At 43.1% G+C, this 25542-nt stretch overlaps 1 protein-coding gene across 2 annotated transcripts in view; it reads right to left on the reverse strand.

Moving 5' to 3' along the window:
- Positions 1-22046, reverse strand: part of Fnbp4 (formin binding protein 4) — a 40675-nt gene extending 18629 nt beyond the window's left edge. Inside the window, exons 1-9 of one of the 2 annotated variants that reach the window (XM_008843630.2) lie at positions 21586-22046; positions 20439-20531; positions 13906-14042; positions 12526-12712; positions 11701-11848; positions 11484-11604; positions 6846-7187; positions 5787-5997; positions 314-438 (exon numbers count right to left, since the gene is read on the reverse strand). In XM_008843630.2, coding sequence (XP_008841852.1) covers positions 314-438; positions 5787-5997; positions 6846-7187; positions 11484-11604; positions 11701-11848; positions 12526-12712; positions 13906-14042; positions 20439-20531; positions 21586-21811 — 1590 coding nt within the window. In that variant the 5' untranslated portion in view covers positions 21812-22046. Of the gene's footprint in view, positions 1-313; positions 439-5786; positions 5998-6845; positions 7188-11483; positions 11605-11700; positions 11849-12525; positions 12713-13905; positions 14043-20432; positions 20532-21585 lie in introns of both variants that reach the window. The other variant, XM_029568557.1, reaches the window with a different exon arrangement.
- Between the last annotated feature and the right edge of the window lie 3496 nt (positions 22047-25542).

The raw sequence follows: 25542 nt of genomic DNA on the forward strand, positions 1-25542 counted from the left end.
CTACATACTGAGTTCCAGGCCAGCTGGGGCTACAGGGAGACCCTGTCTCAAAAAGACAGGAAAAAAAAAAAAAAAAAAAAAAAAAAAGTCCCTTTTCAGCCTTAAATGAGAACTTGTAATCTAACAAAGTGAAAATTTTAGGTTTGAACATAGTAAAAGATTTATAACTTGCTAACAGAAAGCAGTTTATGGCTGAGCCTGTAATCCCAGTACTTGGGAGGCTGTGGGAGGACAATCTGGAATTTCAGGACAGCTTGGGCTATACAATACCCTATACCCCCCAATGGGGGGAAAGTTACATGAATAGACATACTTTCAAATCTTGTTCTTCTTCTACTTTAGGTGCTGTTTGTACTTTTATCTTCTCTGAAGAGTCTTCTACTTCTGTTTCTTTGTCTGAATTTTCATCTATTTTTTCTGAAATTTCAGCACCAATTGCTGCAAAAACCAAACCAAACACACATACACACAAAAAAATATTAAGTCAAAGAAACAAAGAGAGTTTCAAAGCATACTTATTCCCCTTGAAGCAGACACCTAAAAGTTATCTTTTGCCTTTAACTTTGTTAAAGTTCGAATAACCTGTCAATCAACCCTCAAAAATGTATCCTTAAAATGTTGACTATATATAGTTATGCTGTCTACTGTATTGATTACAGGTTCTGCTTTCCTTTTCTCTTTATCATCTTTTCTAATCTTTCCTCCAGAATACCACCACTTCAATTACTTACAAAAGTAAGTTAGCAAACCTGGAATACACAGGAATTTTTTGTTTTGGACATAAGATCTCACTGTGTAGCCCTGGCTGGCCTTGAACTTAGAGATCCATCTATCTCACCAGTACCACAATTAATGGCCCGAATACATAGGGATTCTTTGTCAAATGGAGCAGGAGAAAGGCTTTAAAAAAACAAACCAAGGGGCCGGGTGTGGTGGCGCACGCCTTTAATCCCAGCAACTTGGGAGGCAGAGGCAGAGGCAGGCGGATCTATGTGAGTTCCAGGTGAGCATGGTCTACATAGTGAGTTCCAAGACAGCTGGGGCTACAGGGAGACCCTGTCCCAAAAAGACAAAAAAAAAACAACAAAAAAAAAAACAAAAACAAAACCAGGGTCTGGAGAGATGGCTCAGCGGTTAAGAGCACTGACTGCTCTTGCAGAAGACCTGGGTTTGATTCCCAGCACCCACATGGCAGCTACGAACTGTCCTTAACTCCAGTTCCAAGGGAATCCGAAGCCCTCTTCTGACCTCCTCAGCATTGCGCAACATGGGTGCACTCACATACATGCAGGCAATACACTCATACACATAAAATAAAAATATAAAATATTTAAAAAAAACAAGCCAGGCATGGTGGCGGACGCCTTTAATCCCAGCACTCGGGAGGCAGAGGCAGGCAGATCTCTGTGAGTTCAAGGCCAGCCTGGTCTACACAGTGAGTTCTAGGACAGCTGGGGCTACAGGGAGACTGTGTCTCAAAAAGACCAAAAAATGAAAAAAAAAACAAAAAAAAAACAATAACAACAACAACAACAAAAAACAAAACAAAACAAAGCAGCATTTACTGTGTGTGTTTTTTTTTTTTGGGGGGGGGGTCCTTTTTTTGAGACAGGATCCTCTGTAGCCCCAGCTGGTCTGGAACTTGCTATGTACACCAGGCTATGTAGACCAGGCTGGCCTTGATCTCAGAGATCTGCCTGCCTCTGCTGGGAGCAAAGGCATGTGCTACCTCACCCAGAAGTAGCAATGACTTTAAAGATTCAATTGCCAGGTGTGGTAGGTCACACCAGTAATGCCATCAACTCAAGAAACCAAGGCAAGGAAGACTCTGAGTTTCATACCACTTGGACTTCGGAGCAATTCCCTGTCTTAAAAACAAAGACTCTGCCACCAAACCCATCCAACTATCTGCCTGAACTGAATGAGACCTATAGACAATCTAGACAGATAAAGTTGTCTATACCTGCACTATCAGTTACTCTGGAAATCGGGCCACAAGAGAACTGTGAGCCCTGAAATTCTGGGCCAGTTGAGGCAATCTGGCCGAGATCCCATTTCTTTCTCTGATTTCTTCATGCTTGACATGGTGGCACAGACCTATGATCCCAATACTTGGAAGAGGGAGGTAGGAAAACCAGAAGTTCAGTTACCATCAACTATATATGAGGTTCTGGGCCAGCCAGGAATACATAGCAAGACCATGTCTCAAAACTCTACAACAAAACAAAATGCAACTACAATAGGATCTCACTCTGAAGCCAGGCTGACCTGAAACCTGTGATCCTCCTGCCTCTACATCCCAAGCATGAGAATTATGGTCATGTACTGTAACACCTACCCTTATGCTTTGTTTCTTTTATAAAATTTTACTATAGGGAGTGGTGGCATATGCCTATCCCAGTACTCAGGGGGCAGAAGAGGCAGAGATCTCTGAGTTCCAGGCCAGCCAGGGCTACAATAGTGAGACCTTGACTCCAAAACTTAAAAATTTATTATTTTTATTTAATGTGTATGATTTTACTGCCTGCATGTAGGTAGGTGCACCTGTGTCATGTAATGCTCGAAGAGGTCAGAAGAGGGCTTCGAACTGCAGTTATGGATAGTTGTTAGCCACCATGAGGGTGCTGGGACTCGAACCCAGGTCCTCTGCAAGAGCAGCCAGTGCTCTTAATGCCGAGCCATCTCTCCAGCGCCTCTCAAAAACTTCCTTCCAGGGCTGGAGATGGCTCAGTGGCTAAGGGTATACTGGCTGCTCTTGCAGAGGACCAGGGTTCGATTCCCAGCACCCACATGGCAGTTAAGAACTGGCCTTAATTCCAGTTCCAGGGGACTCTGACGCCCTCTTCTGACCTCTGTGGCATTGCACAACACAGGTGCATTTACACACATGCAGGCAACACACTCATACACATTTAAAAAAAAACAACACCTTCCTTCCACCTTTATGGGGATCCAGGGATCAAACTTAGGTCAGGCTTGCATTGTCAGGCAGTAAATGCCTTTACCATTGAGCCATATTGCCAAGCCCTATTTTTTCTACATTTTCAAATGACTTGAAACACAATCTATTAGTCGTACTTATCAATTTATAACAGAATCATATATTAAAAATCTTGTATCAGGGCTGGAGAGATGGCTCCATAGTTAAGAACACTGACTGTTCTTGAAGAAGACCCGGGTTCAAATCCCAGCACCCACATGGCAGCTAACAACTGTCCATAATTCCAGTCCCAGGGGATCCAACAGCCTCCTCTGTCCTCCACCGGCATTGCATGGGTGCACTTACCTACATGCAGGCAATACACGAATACACACAAAATAAATAAAATATTTTTAAAAAATATATTGTATCTAGTGGCAGGTACAAGGACAATTTTGAGCACTACTGTAACTGACTGGGATATTTTAAAGGATAATTAAGTGAGATTAAAATACACACATGCCCAAGATAAGTACAACTTAGAATCTACCTATAGTGACACTAAAATGTGTAAAAAGATATGTACCAGAATGTTTATTAGTTTGTACATTATTGAACACCTTGAAAGATATGTATAACATAGTTTGAACAAAGGAGGAACTATACTCTGGCTTAATAGAATGTCCCAAAAATGCTGTAACTCTGGCCAGGTGTGGTGGTGCATGCCTTTAATCCCAGCACTTGGGAGGCAGAGGCAAGCGGATCTCTGTGAGTTCGAGGTCAGCCTGGTCTACACAGTGAGTTCCAAGTCAGCTGGGGCTACAGGGAGACCCTGTCTCAAAAAGACCAAAAAAAAAAAAAAGAAAAGAAAAAAATGTTGTAACTCTACCATCAACCTTCATACCTAATATGACTTCTATCCTGTTAATGTCATTGTCACCCTTAAGTTTCATAAGGGGCAGATTGTTAACCACAAACTTTTGCCTGTTCTTTGACATACATGCACTGAACATCAGCATGTGCATTTGTCTATTTGTCGTGTCTGTCCATGTTGTTCATGTCCATCGCCCCCCCTATCCTGGCACAGTGACTTAGGGTTGGTTTATTTCTGCACTGCTGCTTAGAATTTCACTGATGGAGATTTTGGTGGTCTATAGGTTATTTATTATTAAAAACAAAAAAACTCAAGAACATTGTTATTTGTATTAAGTGTAAAACATGGACACATTAAAAATATACATTAATAAGGAGAGAGTTAAGCATTTCAACCATTCACAGGTTAGAAACAATGATTTTAGTTGGGCATAGTGGTGCACACCAGCACAGAGTGAGGGTGGGGGGCACTGGAAGAGGGTACCCAGGTGGAATCTGAGTTCTAGCACAGCTAGGGCTACATAGTGAGACCTTGTCTTCAAAACAAATAAATGAATAAACAATAAAAACAATGATTTTAAAGCATTAAGTGAAAATAATTTACATGATACAAGTTTTAAATATGGTAAAATTCAATTAAGATACATACACACACCACTATAAATGTACATGAAGAAAGAGAAACAGCCAGGCATGGTGGCTCATACTCAGGAAGCTGGGGCAGGACTGCCATGAATCCAAGACAAGTCTGGATAACACATAGAACCTGTTTCAAAAAGCAAAAGAAGCTAGGCATGGAGGCTCACACCTTTAATCCCAGCACTTGGGAGGCAGAGGCAGGCAGATCTCTATGAGTTTAAGGCCAGCCTGGTCTACATAGTGAGTTCCAGGACAGCTGAGGCTATAGGGAGACCCTGTCTCAAAGACAAAAAGAAAAAAAAACAAAAAACAGCAATGTCTACAGGAAAAACCATGAGATGAGGCTTGCCCTCTCTGATTACCACCTGGTAGAAAGCTCCTTGGGCCTTACACAAATCGGCAATTTCTGTGGCAAGTAACAAAAAGGTGGGACAGAAGCCAGTGAGTCAGCAAGCTAGGTCAAGCCTGATGACCCAGTTTAACCCCTAGAACCTACATAGAGAGAATTGACCCCACAGAATTGTTCTCTGACCTCCACACACACACACCATGCACATGTGCACCCACATACAAATCATACACAAAGATAATTTTAAAAATTAAACTAAAAGGTGGGATAATCGTGTTTTCTGCTATTGAAAGAGAAACAATCCCTACTTTATAATGAAGCCAGCACCTAATGAACACCATCCTCTCCAACTCTTACTCCTCTACTGCAGGTAGAACAGGAAAAAGATATGGAAGGAAGCTTTCTTTTTCGGATTTTCCCAAAGAATAAAAGTGCCATTTCCAGGGCTGGAGAGATGGCTCAATGGTTAAGAGCACTGGCTGCTCTTGCAGAGGACCTGGGTTTGATTTCCAGCACCCACATGGCAGCTACGAACCGTCCTTAACTCCAGTTCCAGGGGAATCCAAAGCCCTCTTCTGACCTCTGCAGCATTGCACAAAACAGGTACACTCACATACATGCAGGCAATACACTCGTACACATAAAATAAAAATAATAAGCCAGGTGTGGTGGTGCACACCTTTAATTCCAGCACTTGGGAGGCAGAGACAGGAGGATCTCTATGAGTTCGAGGTCAGCCTGGTCTACACAGTGAGTTCCAGGACAGCTGGGGCTACAGGGAGACCCTGTCTCAAAAAGACCAATAAATAAATAAATAAATTTTTTAAAGAGTGCCATTTCCCTCCTATTGCTTAAGAGGGAATGAAAGAAACATGGAAGGCTTACCCTCCACAGTTCAACTCTATTAAGTTTCATGTAGTCTGAGAATGAAGCTTAGTATAGGGCTTGCTGGGCCTGTTTCAAGTCTTAGCACAGGAGGCAGAGGAGAGGGAAGCACAAAATTACCAGTTTCTCCATTTTCTGGAGTCTCTCGTCCAGTTTTACTAGAACTCCGGCTGGTGGATTCTGGACTTGTAGCTCGAACAAACATCTTCCATTTTCCTCTTTTAGTCATAAGTCTACGCACTCCATCCTGAGATGCTGGCTGGCTGATATCAGAACGCGGACTAGACCCTGACACACTACCATCTCCTTCCTCCAAGGCTCGTAACTCTGCCTACAAAGAATATGCCAATAAAGTTAGCATGACATTAACTACTTACCAGCGGTTAAGTACTCTGAGTAGCAAGAATGACAGTCATGACTGTTCTTATAATTTAAAACTTGAGAAGAGGAAGTATTTTTTTTTATTTTATTTAAATTAAAGCCAGTATGAGGTACACATTAAGACCTAGTCTCAACCTTTACCTCCTAATAGACACAAGGAATTACAACTGCCTCATAATTCTACTATCTCAAGACCCATTTATTGTTTGACAATTACAAAAAACACTACCAGATACTAAAACAACCACAATTCCCATAGTTTACAAGTTTCACTGTGATAACTTGGAAATACTTAGATGAAGGGATAAGAAAAATCAAAAGCCTAATAATGGTTTTAAGTTGAGCATAACGATCCCTAAGGATGATATTACTAAGGAGAGAAATGTTCTTCAAATCTGTGATGGTAAATCCTCATTATCAACTTAGCTGGATTTGGAATAACAGATTGACCTCTGGGTGTCTGTAAGGGTGTTTCAAAAGAGGTTTACCTGAGTGAAGACCCACCTTGAATTTGGGCAGCATGACCCCATGAGCTGGGTCCCAGAATGAATAAAAGGTATGGGGGGCACAACTCAGTACCAGCTTTCACCTCTTTGCTTCCCGACTGGATGGACACAAGGTGACAAGCTCTCATGTTCCACCTCCACAGCTAGAGCCACTCTCAATGCCTTCCCCATGGTGAGGGGCTATACCCTCAACTGTGAGTCAAACAGCCCTTCCTTCCTTAAGATTCTTTTATCAAATATTCTGTCAGAGTGACGAGAAAGGTTAACTAACACAAAGCCTTCAAAAACTTACTTTTTTCCTTTCCAAAACTAGCTCCAGCTCTAGGGTATCTTGTTCCTCTTCTTCCTCACTTTCCCCAGATTGAACAACACTGCAAAGATCCTCCAGAGAAGGGTCTTCTATACTGTCCAGTGTAACTTCTGATGGCTTTGCAACTGGCATTGCTTCTTCTGCTGTTGTACTTGTTTCTTTCACCTCTGAAACAGACTCTGTTTCTTTACAAATGACTTTTCTTCTCCATCTTTCTTCTTCTTCTTTTATTCCCTCAGGCAATAAAGGAGCAAGCAGGGCTGCTGCCACTCCCTTCCTCTCCTCCTCACTGTTGGAAAGAGCCTGAATTCCTTCATTTACTTCCTATAAAGAATAAAATCATTTGTTCTTACCAAAGGAATCTCTCTTGGGTTTATATTCAATTATTCCTATTAACTGTATTTTTAGTTCACTGAATGTGTCACAGAACCATCTGCACCCAACATATTAGTATGTTTATGCCATTACATGTACGCAAAGGAAATAAGCTTTAGGAAGGCAGTGGTTGAACGAGAATCTAGTTCTGAGTAAGACTAAACTATCTCTCCCCATCTGCTGAGTATCAAAAAGGAAGCTAGAAGGAAGCAGGAGAAGATGTCACATTAGCATCTTGTCAACACATGACCACATAAATCTTCACCTACCTCTTTACCTCCTCTATAAGATGAAAAAACTTCATAAATGCTTCAAAGAGGACTTAATGGAAAGTAAAATATTTCTAAAATAAAATGTTAAGTTTAAGCTGGATGTAGCAGTCCATGCCTATATTCCAACTGGAGAGATGGAGAAGAATTAAAAGAGTATAAAGTCAGCTGCAGGCTTGTCAGAGCTACACAGAACACCTTGTCAAAATATAAAACAACACACAAACAAAAAAATAAAATAAAAGGTCATCTTCAACTACAAAGAGTTTGAGGGCAGTCTGAGCTACATGACACACACTGTCTGAAACAAAAACATCCGATTATAATTAGTTATTTATTATTTAACTCCACAGAAATGTAAAGCTTTAATTTTTTTTGGTTGTGAGGTTTGAGATTTAAGACAGGGCTTAATACACTTGTCAGGTGCCTCACTACATCTAGTCTAATTAAAATTACTTTATAAAATTGTCTCTAGCTGGTCATGGTGGTGCATGCCTTTAATCCCAGCACTCAAAAGGCAGAGGCAGGCGGATCTCTGTGAGTTCAAGGTCAGCCTGGTCTACATAGTGAGTTGCAGGACAGGTGGGGGCTACAGGGAGACCCTTTCTCAAAAAAAAAAAAAAAAAAAAAAAAGTCTCTAGCTGGGAGTGGTGGCACACTCCTTTAATCCCAGCACTTGGGAGGCAGAGGCAGGTTGATCTCTGCAAGTTCAAGCCTGGTCTACATAATGAGTTCCAGGCCAGCTAGAGTACAGGGAGACCCTGTCTCAAAAAAAAAAAGGTCCCTAAAGAATGCCATTTTAGGGGCTGAAAAGATGGCTCAGTGGTTAAGGACACTGGATCTTTTTGCAGAGGAACTGGGTTCAATTCCCAGCACCCTCATGGCAGCTAACAACCGTCTGTAACTCAAAATTTCAGGGGATCTGTTGCCTCTTCTGACCTCCATGGGCACTGCACAACATGGGTGCAGCTACCCACATGCAGGCAATATACTCATACACATAAAAATAGTAAATTTTTTTTAAAAGAAAGAATGCCATTTTAAAGAAATACTTAGCTTTCACTAGTATAAATACCTCTAATCCAAAAACAAAAATACTATAAAATTGAACTTCCTGAGTACCAGGACACCGGTGGAAAATTCCACACTAGACCCTGTATGTGGGGCTGCAGTGAAAATGTAAGACCTAGGAGACACTCAGCAGGTAAAAGCACTTCCATAAAGCCTGACAACCTGAGTTCAATCTCTGGAACTCACATGGTGAGAGAAAACTGCTATCAGCAAGTTGTCCTCTGAACTCCAACATGCAATGTGGCACATGCCCTCTTCCCAAATAAATAAATGTTAAAAAAAAAAAATTGTATGAAATTACTTTCATGCTTTGTGTATGTAGGGTATAAGAAATATGAATAAATTATTTAATTTGGGTTCCATACATAAGACATATTTATATACATGCAATTACTTTAACATCTAAAAAATCTAAAATATTCTGGATAAGGGCCAGTCATTCTGAGGTAATTTTTTATTTTCTTCAAATATAGTTTTAAATTGTTTTTAATATTTATTATTTTTATTTTATGTGTTTGAGTGTATTGCCTACATGTGCACCTATGTCATGCAATGCCCACGAGGGTGTCGGATCCCCTGGAACTGGAATTACAGATGATTTTTAGCCATGTGGGTGCTGGGAATAGAACGCAGGTCCTCTGCAAGAACAGCTAGTGCTCTTAATCAATGGACCATCTCTCCACGCCCCCAAATAAACTTTAAAAAAATTTATTTCTGCCAGGCATGGTGGCACATGCCTTTAATCCCAGCACTCCGGAGGCAGAAGCAGGTGGATCTCTGTGAGTTCAAGGCCAGCCTGGTCTACATAGTTCCAGGACAGCTGGGGCTACAGGGAGACTCTGTTTCAAAAAGACCAAAAAAAATAATAATAATAAATAAAAGTATTTCTATTTGTGTGTGTTTGTGCATCCCATCTGTGTGCAGGTGCCCAAGGAGGCCAGAAGAGGTTGTCAGATGCCCTGCATGCTGCTGGAGTTACAGGTAGTTGTGAGCTACCCACTTGACATCCTGGGAACCAAACCCTGGTCCTCTGGAAGAGCAAGAAGCTCTACTAAATGCTGAGCCACCTCTCTATCAATGAGTTTTTAATTTTAAAAGCAGTTGATTCTTTTTCTGGTTTCTTTGAAACATGGTCTTGATGTATAGATATATCTCATGGTGGCCTATTTTTTAGCTCTTTCTGCTTCTACCACCTACCTGCTGGGATTACAGGTATGTGCCATAACACTTGGATTAAGGTAGTTGGTCTTTTTATTTTATGTGTATGAGTGTTTTACTTGCATGTATGTAAGTGCCCCCATGTTGTGCAATGCTTTAGGAGATCAGAAGAAGGCAAGCTGGATCTCCTGGAACTGGAGTTAAGGACAGTTGTTAGCTGACATGTAGGTGCTGGGAATCAAACCCGAGTCATCTGTAAGAGTAGCTACTACTCTTAACCCTGAGCCACTCTCCAGCCCTGATCTTTTTATTTTAAAAATATCCTAGGGGGCAAGCTAACGTAGAATAATAAATAGCAAGGAACAAAAAGAAGCAGCAGACAGTAAAACATCATCAAACAAGAGTTCATAACATGCAGTGTAGACAACTAGAGTAGCCTGAGAGCAAACAAAGGTGACACCATCAAATCGGGAGCTTACAAACATCCAGCAGAAAACTGGGGAAACTGAGGTATTCAGCTGCAGGTCCCCACTGATCTCTCTGTTGATGAGCTTCCCATGGCTGAATTTCTAACTTACCATTCCCACTGTAGGCATTTTTTTTTCAGGGGTGGGGGAAGGGGCACTGGCCTGGAGACTGCCACACAGACCAGATTGGCCTTCACCTCAGATCCGCCTGCCTTGCCTCCCAGCTGCTGGGAATAAAGGCATGAGCCATATGCCCAGCTCCACTGCAGGCAGTTGTGTATCATGGGATAAACAATAGTAACCTTTGTTGCAGTTTACTTTCTAGCTCTTCTCAAGGGTACAATATTTATTTATTTAATATGTATTAAGTGTTTTGCTTGCATACATTTAAGTATGCCTGTGTATGCAATACCTGTGGAGGTGAGACAAGGACATCACATCCCTTGGACCTGGAGTTACAGACAGCTGCTAGTATCCATGTCAGCTCTGAGAACTGAACCTGGGTCCTCTGAAGCGCAGCCAGTGCTCTTAACCACTGAGCCATTTTGCCAGCCTCCCCCAAATATTCCTTTTTGTTACATTCATTAAGTGTGTCTGTTGTGCATGCAGAGCTGGTTTTCTTCCTCCACAATGTGGGTCCTGGGGGATGAAACTCAGGCTGTTAGCCTAGCCAACAAGTACTCTTACCCAATGAGTAGAGATCTCTCTGGTTCCTCATGACGTTTGTTTTTGGTTTTTTTTTTTTTTGAGACATGGTCTCCCTGTAGCCCCAGTTTACCTGGAACTCACTTTGTAGACCAGGCTGGCCTTGAACTCACAGGGATCCACCTGCCTCTGCCTCCTGGAATTAAAGACGTGCGCCACCACGCCTGGCTCCTCATGTTTTTAATATCCTTAGCTGTTTGCTGTTTTCCTTTTATACTGTTACAGAGTTAGGGGGCCAGTTTGCCCAAGGACATGGGGTTTTGGAAGACACAACATAATCAGGTTTGGGTTTGAAATGGGGGCAGGAACCTAGGTTCTAGGTATATTCAAACAGTTCATGAAAATTTACCAATGTGATATACATTACAGTTGCTTTCCTTCTAAGATGACCCATGTAGCTTCTATAGCACTCTAAAGCTCTGAAAGAACCACTGATGAGTTGATAACTGCTATAAATGATGTACAATACAGAAATAGATTGAGTAAAACTAGAAACACATCTGTGTTGTAAAAACATTACCATATTAAGCTTACTTGATTTACAAATAAGCAAGTGTAATAATTATAATACTGACCTTTTTAACTTCTCGTTTGGCTATGACTGGTCCACTTTTAGTACTGGAAACAGGAACTGTTTTTTCCTTCATATATACGTCTGTATTTACTACAAAACTAGCTTCAGTAACTGTTACAGAACTGAAAATAAACAAAGAGAAAAAGACAATTACCTGTAGCAGAAAATAAGATTCTTGATTTTCTTCTACATAATTTCTTGCTCAAGCCTATCCTTACCTTGGCTGGTAATGCTGTAATCCCTGTACCTGGGTGGCAAGATATTGGGGTAACTCCCAAGTCACTTCATTTGTTTGTGTGTTCCAGTAATAATAACAACCTGTGTTCTCATCCCAGACTTCTTGCCAATCTCCCATCTCAATTCCAACTATGAGAAAATGAAACAGATTTTTAGATACAAAGCCCTGCAACAACTCTTTTATCTCAAGCCAGCTCTAAAGCCACAACTCAACACAGGGTTTCTCAAATCTGTGTACCATGTTTAGTAGCATTCCTAGTCTGTACCAAACAGAAACCCCTCTGGACTGTGATAACAACAAAAATCTTCAAACAATGTCAACTGTTCCCTGGGACAACTCCTCTACCCCAACACAGAATCATTGGTTTAACTCCAAAAGTTATTTTTTGTTGTTTTGGTCTTTTTGAGACAGGGCTGGCCTTGATTGAATGCACAGAGATCCACCTGCCTCTGATTCCCAAGTGCTGGAATTAAAAGGCATGAGCTACCATTCCTGGCTCTAATCAAGTTAATTTTCCAATATATATTTAAATTACCTTTGCACACAGGGCTAAAAGCAACCTGATACTCAAAAACTTATTTTGAGCCTCAAAACACTATTCAAAATAATGGCTTTCATTATTCACCTGAAATAAAATGTTAAATGTTACTAAGACCATTAGCCTATCTACCATCTTCCAAATACTGTATTCAAAAGGTCAGAACCCTGAAGTCAAGAGTTAAAGTATCTGTAAGGTCCTGTTCTGTTTAGGAAGGCCATGCCTAAAACATGTCTGAGGATTACTTGAAACAACAAGGGAACACACCTCCGGCCAGTGAACACTGAGTATCATACTGCCACCCTGGTGTCTGGGTTGAGTCTGTTCCATTTGATGTGGTAGATGAAAGGGCAGAGGACGCTGCTTCCTTTGGTTCTGGTCGAGGTGGAGTTGGAGGTGGAACAGAAGCTACTACAGGAGCTGTAGGCTGAGGAGCTGTTATGGCATCAATCTCCTGTAGAATGAAAAAAAAAAAAAAAACAATAAATGGCTGGGCACTGTAGCTCAAACCTGAAATCCTAGCCCTTGGCAGGCAGAAGCACAAAGGCCTGCAAGTTCAAGCCAGCCTTGTCTACACAGCAGGTTTCAGGCCAAGGTGAGACTCCACTGACACACAAGCAGGTAGGCAGGCAGAAGAAAACTGAAGAAATGACATAAGTTTGAAGCCAGGGTAGCTACATAGTGAATTCCAGGTAAGCCTGGGCTACAGACAAGGTTTGTTTCAGAAAAACTTAAGTGCATAATAATATGATATATTTTATGTTATAAAACCCTGGAATTTGCCTGGCATGGTGGTATACACCTTTAATCCCAGCACTTGAGAGGCAGAGGCAGGAGGATCTCTGTGAGTTCAAAGCTAGCTTGCTCTATAGTGAATTCCAGGCCAGCTGGGACTAAGGGGAGACCCTATCTCAAAAGACCAGAAAAGAAAAAAACCCTGGAATTTGTAAACAAACACCTTTAAAACACCTCTAATCTCAGCACTCAGGAGGCAAAGGTAGGTGGATCTCTGTGAGTTCAAGGCCAGTCTGTTCTACACAGCATAGCAAGTTCCAGGCCAGCCAGAGCTATAAAGTAAGAGAGTAAATGAATTTTAAAAAGTAATCACTTGGCCGGGCGTGGTGGCGCATGCTTTTAATACCAGCACTTGGGAGGCAGAGGCAAGTGGATCTCTGTGAGTTTGAGGCCAGCTTGGTCTACATAGTGAGTTCCAGGACAGCTGGGGCTACAGGGAGACCCTGTCTCAAAAAGACCAAAAAAAAAGTAATCACTTAACCCTAAGAGTGCAATTCTCAGGTTCAAACTTTCCTTTTCCAATTATGGAAGGTCCCCAAACCCTTCCATTCTTTTTCCTTCTTTGTTTTTTGAGTGAGGGTCTCCATGTAGTCCCAGCTAGCCTAGAACTCAGTATGTAGAACAAGCTGGTCTGAATTTCATAGAAATTCACCTCCTTCTGTGCGACACTCCAGTTACTTCTTTTTACTATAAGCTTTACAATAAGACAGACACAAAAGCGAGGAGGAATAGAGGAAGATGGGAGGAAAAACAGAGAAGAGACATACATAGGCTTACAAGCTGGGAAACCATTTGAGACTCAATTCCAAAAATGGCTCCAGTAAGTAAAAATGCAAACAAAACACTACTAACCGCGAGGAAGTTGGCCAAGGTACTATCTATATCAGTTGACTGGTTTCCATTTGCTTCTTTGGATTGGGCTGGTTTTTCAGAAGCATCGCTCTCATCATCATCACTGTCAGCATAAGTACCCAGTAAGCAAAGACCTCCTAGAAAAAGAAGGAAAACATCAGCAACATCAATGCCAATACATCTAGGAATATCTAAGAAAATATACAGATCACAGCTCTTTATTTATGGGTGCATATTCACATGGGTGTGGGCATACATACTTGAGTACATGTGAATGTTGTATGCATGAGGTCCAAGGGTGACACTGGGTATCTTCTTCAATAGCTCTCCACCTTATGTATCAAGGTAATGTCTCTTGTTGAACCTGGAGCTCACTGCTTTAGCTAGTCTGGCTAGTTAGCTTGCTCTGGGGATTCCGTTTCCGCTGGTATTAAAGGCAGGTCACCAGCCTATATACTACTACCTGAGGCATTCTGAGGATCCCGACTCTGGCCCTCATGCCTTTATTGGGCATATCCCCGGCCTAATTACATGCTTTTTTTTTTGTTGTTGTTTTTTGAGACAGGGTCTCCTCCTAGATCCAGCTGGCCTGAACTCACTGTGTAGACCAGGCTGACCTTGAACTCATAGAGATCCACCTGCCTCTGCCTCCTGAGTGCTAGGATTAAAGGCCTGGACCACCACGCCCAGTCTAAATTTACTTCTGTACTAGGCTACAACTTTAGTCTTAGTTTGGTGGTTAGTCTGATTTTGGAATTCTGTTTAATTCCTGAATATATATGTTAACTCTTTGATCAAAGAACCATGTAATAGGAGCCCAGCATGGTGGTGCACGCCTTTAATCCCAGCACTCGGGAAGCAGAGGGAGGCGGATCTCTGAGTTCAAGGCCAGCCTGGTCTACATAGTTGAGTTCCAGGCTAGCTGGAGATACAGGGAGATCCTGTCTCAAAACAAAACAAAACAAAAACAAAAACAAGCAAATAACCTAAATTTTTCCAAGTTGGGCAACTTGGGACATGTCTTAATTCCAGTACTTAGGAGGCTGAATGAGGAGGATCAGAACTTTGTGGCCAGGATGGGTACATAGTGAGTTCTAGGCCAATCTGAACTACAAATGGAAACTCTCAAAAATCACAGTATCTCAAACACCTAAGCTAATCAAAGTGTAGCACTTGAAACAGATTTTCAAAGGTAAAAACAAAGCAATTAATGATTATTCCAACAAGAAGTGGCATGAACTAAAGTACATTAAGATGAATATAATCTGTGAATTCAAGTCCAGCCTGGTCTACAAAGTGAGCTCCAAGCTAGCAAGCTAGGGTTATATAGTAACACCCTGTCTCAAAAAACCAAAGAGGGGCTGGAGATGGCTCAGTGGTTAAGAGCACTGGCTGTTCTTGCAGAAGACCCAGGTTCAATTCTCAGCACCCACATGGCAGCTAGCAACCATTCTTGTCTCTAGTTCCAGGGAACTCTGATGCCCTCTTCTGACCTCTGTGGGAACTGCACAACACGGGTGCACTTACATACCTGCAGGAAATACTCATACACATAAAAATAAAAAAATAAATACTAAAGCTGGGTGTGGTAGTCCATGCCTTTAATCCCAGCACTTGGGAGGCAGAAGCAAGTGGCTCTCTGTGAATTTTAGGCCAGCCTGGTCTACATAGAGAGTTCCAGGCCCAATGAGGCTACAGAGAGACCCTGTCTCAAAAGACAAAAAATAAAAAATTAAAAAATAAAATACTAAAACAAACAACAACTAAACAAAACAAAAAGAGCTGGGCATGATGGTCTACATAGTGAGTTCTAAGCCACCAAAAACAAGAACACAAAAAAGATGAATATAATTGGGCTGAAGAGATGGCTCAATGGGTAAAGGTGCCTGCCACCCCAGGACCCCTAGTTTTTTATTTGTTTGTTTCTTTGAGACAGGGTCTCCCTGTAGACACAGCTGGCCTGGAATTTGCAATGTAGACCAGGCTGGCCTCCAACTTACAGAGATCTGCCTGACTCTGTCTCCTGAGTGCTGGGATCAAAGGTGTGCACCACCACACCTGGTCTCCAGGACTGTATATGGTAGAAAGAAACATTCCTGCAAGTTGTCTTTAGAATGCCACAAATCTGTGTATACCCTCACATACTAATGCACACACATATGGTTTCACGCTAGTGGAAAAAAATTAGCAAAGTAAATGAAAAATCACTAAGTAGATTAAAGCCATTAAGTACCCTCACTAATCCCAGCATTTATGGGAAACTGGTAAATTCATTAACATTGTCAGAGACGCCACAAATCAAGTTATGTCCTATCTAGCTGCAGACAGAACTCAAGGTCTCATACATGCTAAAAAAGTGACCTATCATTGAGTTATGCTCACAGCCTGTTCAGTATTCATGCTGAACCATCTCTCTAGGCCCTAACTTTTTTTAAAATAAGATCTACTTTTATTTTTAAAATTATACTTAGGTGTGCACATCTGCATGTGGGTATGTGCATGAGTACAGGTGCCGACAGAGGCCAGAAGAGAGCATCGGATATCCTGGAGTTGGATGTGGATGTTGTGATTCAAACTTGGATCCTCTAGAAGAGCAGCAAGTGCTCCTAACTGCTGAGCCATCTCTCCTGTTCCCATGATTCAGTATTTCATCTTTTTAATGTGTATTAGTGTTACACTTACATGTGTGTAAGTGCACCTGTGCCGTACTGTGCCCAGGGGACAGAAGAGGGTGTCTGATCCCCCGGAACTGGAGTTACAGACGGTTGTTAGCTGCCATGTGGGTGCTGGGATTTGAACCCAGGTCCTCTGCAAGAACAGCCAGTGCTCTGAACCATCTCTCCAGCCCCATAAATAATATCTTAAGAAAAAAACGAGAAATAGGGGGTGGAGAGATGGTTCAGTGGTTAAGAGCACTGGCTGTTCTTGCAGAGGACCCAGGTTCGAATCCCAGCACCCACATGGCAGCTAACAACTGTCTGTAACTCCAGTCCTCGGGGATCCGGCAGTCTCTCCTGACCTTCGCGGGCGCCAGATCCCATGGAACTGGAGTTTCAGAAGGTTGTGGGCTGCCACGTGGGTGGTGAGAAGTAAACCAGGGTCCTCTGCAAGAGCAGCCAGTACTCTTAACCACTGAGCCATCTTCCCATCCCCATGATTCAGTATTTCTTTTTTAAAAAATATTTTATTTATTATTTTTATTTTGTGTGTATGAGTGTTATGCCTGCATGTAGGTAAGGGCACCTGTGTTGTGCAATGCCTGCAGAGGACAGAAGAGGCTGTTGGATTCCCTGGAACTGGAGTTATAGACAGTTGTTAGCTGTCATGTGGGTGCTGGGATTCGAACCCGGGTCTTCTGCAAGAAAAGTCAGTGTTCTTAACTGCTGAGCCATCTCTCCAGACCCGATTCAGTATTTAAGAGAGAATCTAATAATAGGTATGAAGAGTACAAAACTCAAGTTTTAGTTTGGTAGTACCGTGGTTAGCATAGCTGCCTTCAAAAACACAAGTTCAGAGGTTGGATACAGGGGTGCACACCTTTAATCCCAGTACATGGGAGACAGAGAGAGACAGACAGATCTTTGAGTTCTAGGCTAGTCTGGCAAAGCCAAGTTCCAGGCCAGCCAAGGCTGCATGGCAAGACCCTGTCTAAAAATAAAACCAAATAAAACCACCCCTGTGTTTCCTTTAGTTAGTTAACCTCATCTTTGAGACTACTGCCTAAGGAAACTAAAAATAAAAGCACAAAGCTTGCATTAAACTCAAAGTCAAATGCTTTATAAAAGTTAGGCAGTGAGGGGCTGAAAAGATGGTTCAGTGGTTAAGATCACTGACTCTTCACGCAGAAGACCCGGGTTTGAAGCCCAGTACCCACATGGCAGCTAACAACTGTCCGTAACTCCAGTTCCAGGGTATCTGACAGTCTCTTCTGTTCTCCACAGGCACTGCACGACATGGGTGCACTTACCTACATGCAGCATGTGGGCAATACACTCATACACATAAAATAAAAACAGTAAAATATTAAAAAAAAAAAAAAAAGTTAGGCAGCTAAGCACTGTGACTCATGTCTGTAATTCCAGTAATTCAAAGATGGAGGGGGGAAGATTAGACAAGAGTTCAAGGTCAGCCCCAAAAACAGAAAGTTTGAGGCCAACGTGGAGTATGTGAGACCCTGTCTCATAAAAGCCACACATACATAAAATAGAGGCCTGATAAAACAGATTACAGCATAGTAACTGATATAATATTATTTTAGATTGATTGGGGCAGTAGGCGATTACAAGAAACAATACTAAAGGAACAAAAAGTACTAGGATAAGAACAAAATGCATAAACCTCTGAAAACTAAGTGTATATACTGATGAGGAGGCATGAATTTAGGATACAAAAAATAAAATATTCAGTGTATTAGCATGTAAAATTGCTTAATCATAGAAAAATCAACAGTACTACTCAGCTAATATAATGTAATAAAGAAGAGATCCAATGCCCCCTTCTGGCCTCTACAGGCACTGCACTTACATGCAGGCAAAACACTCATGCACATAAAGATAAATTTAAAAATATTTGGAGCAATTTTCAGCTCCACAAATATTGGCTGGAGATAGTTCAGTGCTTAAGAGCACTAGTTGTTCCTGCAGAGGACCAGGTTTGGTTCACAGCACCCACATAGTGGCTAACAACTGTCCACAACTCCAGTTTCAGGGAATCTGACGCCCTCTTCTGACCTCCCATGGCATTGCATGACACAGGTGTACTTACGTATGTGCAAGCAATACACACACAAACATAAAATAAAAATAAATATTTTTAAAATGACCTGGGTATGGTGTCACACACCTGCAATTACAGCACTTTGGAAGTAAAAGTTGGGGGATCACTAGTTCAAGGCACGCCTCAGCTACACAGAAAATTCCAGGCCAACTTAGACCACGAGTCACTGCCTGAAAAAGAATGTAAATAAAGCACCAAAATAAAAAGACATAATTGGTTCCCCTAAATAACACCAGAGAGGCTGGAGAGATGGCTCAGCAGTTAAGGACACTGGTTGTTCTTGTGGAAGACCCCAGTTCGGATCCCAGCATAAAAAGTCAACCATCTGAAGGCTGGGCGTGGTGGCACATGCCTTTAATTCCAGCACTCCAGAGGCAAAAGCAGGCGGATCTCTGTGAGTTCAAGGCCAGCCTGGTCTACACAGTGAATTCCAGGACAGCTGGAGTTACAGGAAGACCCTGTCTCAAAAAGAAAAAAAAAAGTCAACCATCTGTACTCCAGTGCTGGGGTTGTAGGGTCACAGAGACAGTTTGTAGTTCAGTGTCCAGCTGGTCTAGATGAATAGTCAAGCTCCAAATTAAATGAAGGACTGTCTCAAAAATAAATAATTAAGGTGGACAGCGACCAAGGAAAGTACCTGACATCCACCTTTGGCCTCCACATGCACACATTATGTGCACACATACACCAAACAACCTGAGAAGTGGGGGGCGGGGGGTAAAAGGAATTGAGGTATAGCAGTAAATAAACCAAAAAATAAGTAAAAGTTTGCTTACTAGGGGTTGGAGCAATGGATCAGTAGTTAACCACACTAGCTACTCTTGCAGAGGACCTAGGTTCCATTCCCAGCACCCACATGGCAGCTAACAACTATCCACAACTCCAGTTCCAAGGGAATCTGATGTCTTCTTCTGGCCTCTTTGGGCACTGCACAACACAACAGCACTTACAAAATGTAGGCAATACACTCACACACATAAAATAACAAAAAGTTTGCATACTAGAAAGCCCTCATAAAGTTTTTTTTTTTGACACTGTCTCTGCCTCCTGAGTGCTAGGATTAAAGGCATATACCACCCTGCCCAGGCTTTTTTTGTTATTTCTTTTTTTTTTTGGGGGGGGGGGGGACAGGGTCTCCCTGTAGCCCTAGCTAGCCTGGAACTATGTAGACCAGGCTGGCCTTGAACTCACAGAGATCCATCTGCCTCTGCTCCCAAGTGCTGGGACTAAAGGTGTACGCCAACCATGCTGGGCTTTGTTGATATTTCTTTCTTTTTTTTTAAGTATTTTATTATTTTTATTTTATGTGTATGAATGTATTGCCTGAGTGTATGTGAGTGCACCCATGTCATGCAATGCCATGAAGGTCAGAGGAGGGCTTCGGATTCCCCTGGAACTGGAGTTAAGGACAGTTCGTAGCCGCCATGTGGGTGCTGGGAATTGAACCCGGGTCCTCTGCAAGAGCAGTCAGTGGTCTTAACCGCTGAACCATCTCTCCAGGCCCTTGTTGCTATTTCTTACAAAAATATTTTTGTTAATTATTTTTTGTAGGCTAAGGATGAAGCCCAGAGCCTTGCACCTGCCTGGCAAGTACGCTACCAGTGAGGTACCTACCTCATGTAGTAGAAAAACTTTATTTTTATGAGAAATAATAAATTAGCAACAGTTAAGCATTCAACAGACAATCCAGGTACACATTCAATTTGAATTTATTAAAAAGATATTTTAGAGATGTAAAAGAAACAACAAACCTATACCTGTTGCCTTAACGGCTGTGGGTCTGGTAGTCATGACTGGTTTAGGAGGATTCTGAACAACTTTGGGAACCTCCACCACCACTTCCTGTTCATCTGGATTCAAAATATGAACAAAAGAAAATTGCAGTCAGCCGGTAGGCCAGACAAAACAGTAGATGGCAAATCAAGATCTTACCTTTCTAATACGAATTTCATCAACTTAAAACCAGGGTGTATAACTGACCCAAATTAGGGGATGAAAAACCAGAAAAGCTGGAATCTTCCATTCTCCGCTTAGTGACTTCGACAGTAACAATGTAGACACTATGAAAATTGCACCCGCAATTCTTCACAATCAACATGCATAAATAAATCTGCAGGTTTTCACACGTTATGTACTTCATAAGAAACCTATTTCTTTTTTTTTCTTTCCTTTTTGTCTTTTTGAGACAGGGTCTCTCTGTAGTCCCAGCTGACCTGAACTCACTATGTAGACCAGGCTGGCCTTGGACTCCCAAGGATCCGCCTGCGTCTGCCTCCCAAGTGCTGGGACTACAAGCGTGCGCCACCACGCCCGGCAGAAACCTATTTCTTAAGGCTTGAAATGGTCCCAAGCTTCTTGGGTGCCTACCCCTGTAACAATTGCTACTCTTACTTCCAAGTACCATTCCGGGAAAAAAGCCACACAAGTGCTGGGGAACCCACTGGTTTGTCACTAGTCCAGTGAGTCTGGGGGTACCAGATGCTTTGTCTGGCGTAATAATAAGGGTTTGTTTCCGTCTGAAGAGTGGCGGTCTCAATTCCAATAAAAACGAAAGTGTGCCCTGTGCAGGCCAGGCTCCAACCGCTTCAAGGCTCGCACGTGGAAGGCCCCTCCACCCTCTGCGTTTCCAGACTGCCAGGAGACATGTGGGAGACTCGGGGTGCCAGGCCCCGGTGGATTGCAAACGTTCCCGGGCAACCCCTGCACGCACGGTGGCGCCGGGGTGGGCCCGGGCGCGGCGCACGGTCGGCCTCTTCAGCCCTCCCCGCGGCTCCGTGGACGCAGGCTTCGGAGGCCGATCTCACCCGCCAGGTCTTCACAGGGGCCCGAGAAGCCTAGGCCGCAAGCCGGGTGCTTGAGTTTCGACGCGCAGACTCCAAGGCAGGGGCCCCCGCGCGCCCTTACCTTCCGAAGGCGAGTCTTCCGGGACCCCGGCGGCAGGCACCACGGGCGACGTCACGGTAGCTGCGGCCGCCGGGGCGGACTGGCTGGGCGCTGCCGCCGCCGTCGAGTCCGGCTCCGGGTCGGGGTCGGGATCCGGATCCCGGCCCGGCGTGCTGCTCCGAGGACCCGGTGGAGAAAGCTGAAGGATGGGCCTGCGGCCGGGTACTGCCCGGGACTTCTTCCCCATCACGAGCCGGAGCCGGAGCCGCGAGCCTCCACACTCTTAGAGGGGCGGGCTCGACGCTCGGCGCCCGGGTGCGTAATCAATATTCATAGACCGTGGTACCGCCCCCTGAGAGCTGCTTTTAACCGGCACGGTGCACGCTCGCGCATGCGCTGGACGCTCGGACGGCCTTTAAAGCCGCTCCGCCCCCTCTACGGAAGGGCGGGCTTTTCTCAGGGGAAGTGCAATTGGCTGTTTTGACCTAGAGGAGGAGCCAGTAGCCAATGGCAAGAGGAAAAGCCTGGGCGTCAAGCCAATAGGGAGAGAGAGCGAGAGAGAGAGAGAGAGAGAGAGAGAGAGAGAGAGAGAGAGAGAGAGAGAGAGAGAAAGCACCACACATATACACACACAAAGAGAGACAGAGAGAGAGAGACAGAGAGAAAGAGTAAAATAGTGGGCGCGAGAGAAAAAGGGAGAGAGAGAGAGAGAGAGAGAGAGAGAGAGAGAGAGAGAGAGAGAGAGAGAGAGAGAGAGAGAGAGACGGTCTGCGGTTAGCGAGACTGGGTTTCGCCCATGCGCGGTGAGCCGAGTCTTTTCTTTGCCTCTTTGTTCGCCATCTTGTGGCTGGTTTCAGCTGTCACTTGCTATTTGTCCTTTAAGGAGATGTACTGCACCCTTCTCCTAGGTTCCCATTATTGTCCCTTCTTTTGGATGTAGTATTAAATACAAGGCTACTGCGCCTTTTACACTTTTGTAAATTCTTAGAATGCTAAGATGCTATGTTATTAGTGGGGAAAATGACTGCTCCTTTAATCGGCCAAACATGGAATGGAATACAGAGAAGCCTTACCGCAGCCTGCTTTACTAACTCTCCTTTAACACCCCTTTCTGCCCTGCTGCTATATCCTCCACTTGTAGCTAGAGGAAAGACCTTGAGGAGGCTGGGAACACCGAGCTCCTTCAATTCCAAGCCTTGGTTGCCTGCAGAAGTGACCTCCCAATCCCCAGAGGCACTGGCATCCTGAACCAGTAATGTCCTCCCCTGAGGTAGTAGCCAAGCAAGGCATTACTGGTTTTCTTCAGGACCCACTCCTACAGTACCTTGTTGCTTCTAAGGCCAATAAGGTGAGGTATAAAATGTTTCCTATGAGGTGCATTTTACTCTAGGAGAACTTAAGCATTCTAATAAGTACAAGCAGAACAGCTCATCATGGTGCATGCCTATAATTCCAGCACTCAGGAGGCAGAGTTAGGAGGATGACTATAAGTGAGGCCTGCAGTGTCTACATACTGAGTTCAAGACCAGCCTGAGTTTGCAGAGTGAGAGCTCAGGTCTTGTCTCAACAACAATAATACAAGCAGAAAGATGTGTGGGAATGGCTAATGTGATGTAGAATAATGGTTTAAGAAACCTGCCAAGCTAGGAGCTAGGAGCTCCTGAAGCAGATTCTGCATTAGATGTTGCAGCTCAAGGAGGCGTTGCTAACACTTCCACTGACTGAAACAAAAGGTGGCCAGTGAGTAAGAAATGTCTGATCTCTTTGGCTTACTACAGGTGGATTTGCAAGTTTAGCGAGATTGGACTAAAGGAGTGGATTTGTTCCTTAAAACCTACATACTCTAGGAGATTTGAGAAGCCTTACCTTTCACCAGTATTTTGAGAAATACAATAGATTTTCAAGAAGAGCCCCAGCATCCCTGAAGAGCCTTGATTGTTCTCTGTAGGCCAAGCCTTACAGTGACTCTGGAATGGCAGGGACCAAATGGTGATGCTGAGCAAAGGCATGGTAGATGTGGAGGTGGTAATTACAGCAGAGACTACGACCAGAAGACTATGAATCCTATAGATATATGGCATTCACCTATGAATCCCAGAAGTGAAATAGGAAACCTACTAAATTCTTGATCAGTATAAGCAGAAGGTCAATAAAAGTCTAACCTGAACCCTGCCGGATGTGTTGGCTCAAGCCTCTAGTCCCAGCACTTGGGAGGAAGAGGCAGGCAGATCTCTGTGAGTTCAAGGCCAGCCTGGTCTACATAGTGAGTTCCAGGACAGCTGGGGCTACAGGGAGACCCTGCTTCAAAAAGATAAAAAAAAAAAAAAAAAAAAAAAGCCTAACTTGAATAGTAAGAACAGAGAATTCTGGTGCTGCTATCCAAATTCAGAGTTTGTCCTTCTGAGGACTGCTGCTGACTCAACTTCCCACCCATTTCCCTCACCTTAAATGTTTTGCTCTGGTTGCAATAACTACTGTATCACATGACAAAATTCAGTCCTCAAAGCCCAGGGCAGACAAGACTTCTCTGAACCTTGTATCTCTGTGCCTCGGTGTCAAGCCCCTCCTGGGCACAATGGGAACCCATCTCCTCCTCCAAACTGCATTTAAGAAATAGTAGTAGTAGTGGGGCTGGAGAAACGGATCATCAGTTAAGAACACTGTTCTTGCAGAAGACCCGGGTTCAAATCCCAGCATCCATGTGGCAGCTAACAACTGTTCGTAACTCCAGTTCCAGGGAATCTGACAGCCTCCTCTGTTCTCCACAGGCATTGCATGACACGGGTTCACTTACCTACATGCAGGCAATACAGGCATAAACACAGAATAAAAATAATAAAATAGTAAAAAAAAAATTAGTAGCATATAGCCCCAGAAATGAACTAGGTTCATACCCAAGCACACTAAAATTATCTGACATTAGCCGGACATGGTGGCACACACCTTTAATCTCAGTACTCCAGAGGCAAAGGCAGGCAGATTGAATCTCTGTGAAATCAAGGCCACCTTCATCTGCATAGGGAGTTCCAGGCAAATTGGATACAGGGAGACCCTCTCACAAAAAAAGAGTAAAAAGTAAAAATGCCTGACATTTTCTATGTGACTGTTAACTAATCACTTTACATGTAAAATTGAATTTGATTCTCATAAAAACTTCATAGGCTAAATATTAACTCCAATTTTATTTATTTATTTTAAATATTTTACTTATTATTTTTATGTGTAGTGCCTGCATGTAGGTAAGTGCACCCATGTTGTGCAATGCCTACTGAGGACAGAAGAGGCTGTCGGATCCCCTGGAACTGGAGTTAACAGTCAGTTGTTAGCTGCCATGTTGGTGCTGGGATTCGAACCCGGGCGTTCTGCAAGAACAGCTAATGTTCTTAACCGCTGAGCCATCGCTCTAGCCCCTAACTCCAATTTTAAATGTACCCTATCACTGGTTGTTAATGCAAAATCCACAAGAACAGTGACTTGATTTTTTTTTTGTTTGTTGTCAGTGTATCAAATATGTGCTTTCTGGAACATAAGAGGCACTCAGCAAATGTTAGAAAAATATACAAACTTGAATAAATTAATGAATGAACATGTGCAAACCTGAAATAAGTTACAAAACTTCTTTCCTTTTCTTACCTATGGACCAAGTGTCTGGATTATTAGAGTGTACTGAGATTTAAAAAAATAATTGCCAGACATGGTGGTGCACGCCTTTAATCCCAGCACTCAGGAGGCAGAGGCAGGCTGATCTCTGTGAGTTCAAGGCCAGCCTGTTCTACATATGAGTTCCAGGACAGCTGGGGCTACAGGGAGACCCTGTCTCAAAAAAAGACCAAAAATAAATAAATAAACAAATAAATATGTTTTAAAGTCCCAAGATTTCTGAAAAAAAATAACAGAAGAAAAGGAAAATTAGCTATTTTGAAGCTGTTAGCAGTTTTCTGACATTTCTTGGGCAGAGTGGCAGTAAAATATAAGAAA

The sequence above is a fragment of the Nannospalax galili genome, unplaced genomic scaffold, assembly GCF_000622305.1.
Source record: "Nannospalax galili isolate Female #2095 unplaced genomic scaffold, S.galili_v1.0 scaffold1200, whole genome shotgun sequence".
Taxonomy (NCBI): domain Eukaryota; kingdom Metazoa; phylum Chordata; class Mammalia; order Rodentia; family Spalacidae; genus Nannospalax; species Nannospalax galili.